This window comes from Echinops telfairi, unplaced genomic scaffold (assembly GCF_000313985.2).
Source record: "Echinops telfairi isolate 266 unplaced genomic scaffold, ASM31398v2 ScPeMD7_7458;HRSCAF=8496, whole genome shotgun sequence".
Taxonomy (NCBI): Eukaryota; Metazoa; Chordata; class Mammalia; order Afrosoricida; family Tenrecidae; genus Echinops; species Echinops telfairi.
Window position 1 is genome coordinate 5,926,554 of NW_022111358.1, and position 5,471 is coordinate 5,932,024.

The 5,471-nt window shown below is 50.6% G+C and overlaps 1 protein-coding gene across 3 annotated transcripts in view; it reads right to left on the reverse strand.

Annotated features, from left to right (window-relative positions):
• The window catches only part of LOC101657416 (galectin-9), a 32,054-nt gene that overhangs the window by 15,855 nt on the left and 10,728 nt on the right, over positions 1–5,471 (reverse strand). For all 3 annotated transcript variants that reach the window (XM_045299744.1, XM_045299743.1, XM_045299745.1), the window contains exon 2: positions 914–1,005. In XM_045299744.1, the coding sequence (XP_045155679.1) occupies positions 914–1,005 (92 nt within the window). The remainder of the gene's footprint in view (positions 1–913; positions 1,006–5,471) is intronic.

Sequence of the window (5,471 nt, forward strand, 5' to 3'; positions counted from 1 at the left end):
AGGGAATCCTGAAGTTTCCGTGACCCAAGAGAACCCCTGGAGCAGATGTCTGCAGTTGAGACAGAGAAGTTTCTGAGAGGGAGCCCCTCAAGTGTAGTATTAAATTCAATTTTAAAGGGGGGGTGCCAGCCCCACCCGCTGCTAGTAATACTACCCATGGGTTCAGTAATGCACAATTGTACGGTTGAGATATATAAGTATTATATTAAAGTCATTGAGAGCATGAGAGATATTACAATAATGCAGTCGGACACATTACATGGTAGCATTGCTCACCTCAGCCCAGCTTGGCGGTCCACGTGGAGAGAGGGGGAAGGGAAGGAGGGCAAGGGAACAAGGGAGAGAGGCTTGGAGAGGAGAGGGGGAAGAGAGGGGAGCCAGAGAGAGGTCAGAGAGAGGTCAGAGAGAGAGGTCAGAGAGTTCTATATTGCTGACCCAGGCCTATATACCTTTTGGGGGCATGCCAGCCCACTAATTACAGGTAGAGACATATGTCACCTGAAGGGGTTACACTATACGTTACACAGCAATGAGAGGGTGGTCTAGGGGGTGGTCTCTGAGTCTCCATAGGAACCATTACCAGTAGGGTGAAAACTCTGCCTACAGGAGCCTGTCCATTGTCCCCAGAGGCAGGGAGCAGGGCCTACTGCAGTTTGGCAACTGATTGCCCTCAGGGGGGAATGCCTGTGCATCTGACCTCCCCCCACACGCAGGTTAGGTGCTATGAGCCCTGGGTGTGGTCAGCACTGTGGAGAGGGGTGATGAGGTGTTTGGTAGGGCTTGCCCCCTCATCTGCACCCCCAGACCAGGTGTGGACGGGCCCAGCACGGAGTTGTTAATGGAAGGGACCAGAGCTGAGCAGGTCCAGGGCTTGCTATGGGGCAGGCTGCCGAGAAACAGCCGCACCAGGTACCTGTTTTCGCTGGAGAGAAGCACGGTTCCATTGATGGTGATCTGAAGTCCATCCTGGAGACCCCCGTAGATTAGGCCGGTGAAGGGGACACACTGCGGGGAGGAAGTGGTGGAGACCAGTCGTCAGCCTGCTCCTCCTGCTGCGGGGTCTCTGCCAGGACTTGCTAATGGCCGGCCTGCCTGTGCTGGGTACCACATTAGGGGCGGAGGGTGTGGGCACGAACGGAGACGCATCAGGTCTCAGCCTCGCAGGCCTCGCAGTCTGTGAGGAAGTGGACGCTCACTTCCAACTCATAAGGAAGCCAATTGCTCAGCCACTCTGCCATGCCGTCGGGAGGCTGTGGGCTCGGAGAGGATGTGACTGAGGGGCTGGCTGTCCTGGGAAGTCCGAGAGGAAGTCGCCGCACAGAGCCCACACAGAGTTGGCCAAGAAGGAGGGTCTTCACGGCAGAGCCAGTGGCATGGGCTGTGAGATGGAAGGAACCTGAGTCGTGATGGGGTGGGGGTGGGGTGCTGGATCACAGGCCAAGCTCCCGGCAAAGGCCCCAGGATCCTGTCCAGGAACCCAAGAGGTCCAAAGGATCAAAGGGACCCACCCAGTTCTCCTAGAGATGAACTCCCCGCGCACCTGAGAAGACCAGAAGCCATCCCCACTGTCCCCCTAGAGCAATGGCGGCCACGAGGATACCCCTTCAGCCACCTCTTCCCCGGCCCTTGGTGCCCTAGGGCTGCCTCTCCACCTTCTCCTGCTCCTGGATTCCCCCCCCCCCCCCCCCCCCCCCCCCCCCCCCCCCCCCCCCCCCCCCCCCCGCCCCCCACTTCCTTCAGGTTCCAGCAGCCTAAAAGCCCAATGTGCTGGTTCCACCTGTCCTAGGCCCCATCGGCAACCACTTTATCCCATTCTCTGGTCTGGGCCTCTCCAAATGAGCAGCTAGCTGTCTGAGCACGCTATGGAGTCAGGCAGCCCCAGGTCGGAACCCTGGCGCTGCTGCTGGTTATCGGAGTGACAGGCAAGTCCTCAGTTTGTTCATCTGGAACACAGCGACAAGCCTCGCCCCACTGCAAAGGCGTGCCGGGAGAACCCAGTGACCAAAGGTCTGCAGAAGAGAGCGGTGCGTATATCGTAGCAGTGTCCCAAACTGGTTACTTCTCAACGGTCACACCTTACCTCCGGGGATTCCTTTTATTTGAAGGGGATCTACAACCTGCATAAAGCTCATTTTCAGAACCTACTTGTGTTAGTCCTGGGAGACCTATCTTATATTGGTAGGCAAATTCATAGGCACTCATTGGGTGTAAGAAAGAGCTTTATATACAAGAGCAACTGTACATTAAGAAACCATCTCTGCCCAGTCCAGATCAAGTCCATAAGTCCGATATTAGCCCATATGGCTGATATCAATCTATGAAGTCCTCTTCAGACTCAGGAAACATACACAATGATGTGTTGTGAGCATCTCAGCACTAGCAGGGGTCTCCACGTGGCTTCTCCAGCTCTCAGGACTGCATCAGGGCAGGTCCATGTGACTTCTAGTCATTAGAGAGCCCCTCCACCCAGGGACAACTGGTCCATGACAGAGGGCCAGAGCCCATTACATGGGGAAGAGATAATGAAACAGTACTCATCCTTCATACTCTACCCAAAAACTAACTCAAAAATGAGCCTCAGACCTAAGATTATAAAGATCGTGGAAGAAAAAGTAGGGACTATGCTAGGATCCTTGATACCTGGCTTAAATAGCATAACAAACATAACAAAAAAAAAGCACAAACAGCAGACTATAAACTGAATAAATGGGGCTTCCTAAAAATTCATCTTTAAAATTCATAGAAAACTTCAGCAACAAAGAGACAAATGATTCAACGTGAAAATGGGGAAAAGGGGCAGTAACAGCAAAAATATCCAAAAAGACATTCAGGCAGCCAACAAATACATCAAGAGATGCTGCCAATCATTAGCTATTAGGGAGATGCCACTGGAAACATCCATGAGACATCATCTAGCTCCAGCAATCACACACACACACACACACACACACACACACACACACTCAGGCGAAAGCCATACACAAATATTTATGCACGTCCATCCTCACAGCAGCCGTAGCCACAACAGCAAAAATAAGGAACTAACGGGACTGCTCAATGGTGAATGAACAGATCAGCAAACTGTGGTGCAGACACATAACCGAATTCTGCACAGCGTGCAAGAATAATGACGACTCCACTGAGCATATTGTAATATGGATGCCCTGGATGCGGAGGGAAATAAGTCAATCACACACACGTCAAAAAGGAGACCTGGCCATAAAAAGCCGAGAACACAGAAGGGAAATAAGTCAAACACACACACACACACACATCAAAAAGGAGACCTGGCCATAAAAAGCCGAGAACACAGAAAGAAGCCCTCTTGGATGGTTACCAGGGTGGAGAAGGGGCATGGTGCAGGGCATGACTTGACAGGCCTCTGCTGGTCACCGTCTTTGTAGTTCCCACCAAATGGCTGGGCTGCTCTTGTTGTCATTGTCAAGTGCTGTGGAGTCGCTTCCAACCAGCCCTGTGTACAACCGAGCGAAGCCCTGTTCCAACCATCCCCCCAGTTGATGTGTGGGAGGCCGCCGTTGCGGCCACTGTGTCCGTCCATCTCACTGAGGGTCTTTGTTTTTCCCACTGACCTTCGACTCTCCCGAGCTCGATGTCCTTTCCAGGGACTGACCCCTCCTGATAGCGTGTCCAAAGCACCCGAGAAGGAATTTCACCATTCACCTCTCAGGGGCATCCTGTCTGTCTTTCTTCCAAGACAGACTTGTTGATTGCTCCGACAATCCGTGCACAGTCCGTAGTCTTGGCAACCCCGTAATTCAAATGCATCAATTCTTCTCCAAGCCCCCACCCCACCCCCGTCGGCTTTCAAACCAAACAACCTCTCCGCTGTCCAGTCTGTGCCGACTCACAGTGACCCGGCAGGGCTCCGTCCCGGTCCCTCCTTCAGGGTTCAGAAAGCCCGTCTTTCTCCCTTCGCCTGTGTCTGAGCTGATGAGCACACCGTGGCTGGAGTGCTTGCCCGTGGCTACGTAGCTTTGGTATTGTGACTGCTGCTTCCGTGAGCATTGATTGGGGATCTAAGTCAAAGGAAATCCTTGACAACTAGTTCATTATGTTTTTCTTTCTTTCTGGTGTTCTTTCCTGGCGTGGCCTGTTAGCCCAGTTGTGAGGGTGATTGATGTCTTTACAGTGGGGTGCAATCCACACTGAAGGCTGCATGGAGGCTTTGCTTTTCATAGCTAAGGGCATCAAATCCTTTCAGAGAGCAAAACTGGCTTATGTGCACAGTATAGAGTGCTAAGGAGTCTTTCCCCAATCCTGCTGCTGCGTTCTTCTTCATACAGTTCAGCTTCTCGGACTACTTGCTCAGCACGCAGGCTGAGTAAGCACGATAAGTGGATACAACCCTGATGCACACCTTTCCTGATTGTACACCATGTAGCACCCCTTGTTCTGTTTGAACAACTGCCTCTTGTTCTGTGTACAGGAGCCACAAGAACACAATGAAGTGTTCTAGAATCCCCATTCCTCACAAGGTTATGCAGTGTGTTATGATGTACGCAGTTGAATACTTTTGCATAGTCAATCAAAGAAAGTAAACATCTTTCTGATATTCTCTGCTCTTCAGCCAAGATCCATCTGATACCAGCAATGATATCCTTAGCTCCACGTTCTCTTTTGAATTTGGCTTGAATTTCTGGCAGCTCCCTCTCTATGCACTGCTACAGCCATTGTTAAATGATCTTCAGCAATGTGTTACTTGCATGTGATATTAATGATACTGTTAAAAAAGTCTTCCTCATTCTGTTGGGTCACCTTTCTTTGAAATGGTTACAAACCTCTTTCAGTAGGTTGGCCAGGTTCTTGGCATAAATAGTGATCGCTTCCTGTGCTTTGTAAACTTGAAACATTTCAGCTGGTGTTCTGTTGACTGCTCGAGCCCGGGTTTGCATGGACGCTTTCAGTGCAGCTTGGACTTCTTCCTTCAGCACCATCATTCTTGAGTCACCGTTACCATCATTCTTTCTGATACATTGACTCGGTATTCCCCCCATCTTGTTTTGATGCTTCCTGCATCGTTCAATATTTTTCCCATAGAATCTTTCAATATTTCAACTGGAGGCTTGAATTCTTTCATGTTTTTATCTTTTTGGCTTTCTAACTCTAGGTCTTTGCACGTTTCATTCTATTAATATTTTACTTTGTCTCCCCGAGCTGCCCTTTGAAATGCGCTGTTCGACTTATCGGTTCTTTCACGCGTTTCGGCGTGAACTCTGAGTTCAAGAGCAAATGCCAGGGTCTCCTCTGACCTTCACTTGCTTGGTCTTTTCTTTCTTTCTGTGACCGTTTGCTTGCATTGTGTAAGACGTTATTGAGGTCATCCCACGGCTTGTCTGTCGGGTCCTCTGTCATGCGTGTGCAGTGGGTCATGTTGGATCATGAGATGGGTTCTACTGTATTCAGATGGGTTATACTGTATTCAGATGGGTTATACTGTATTCGGATGGGTT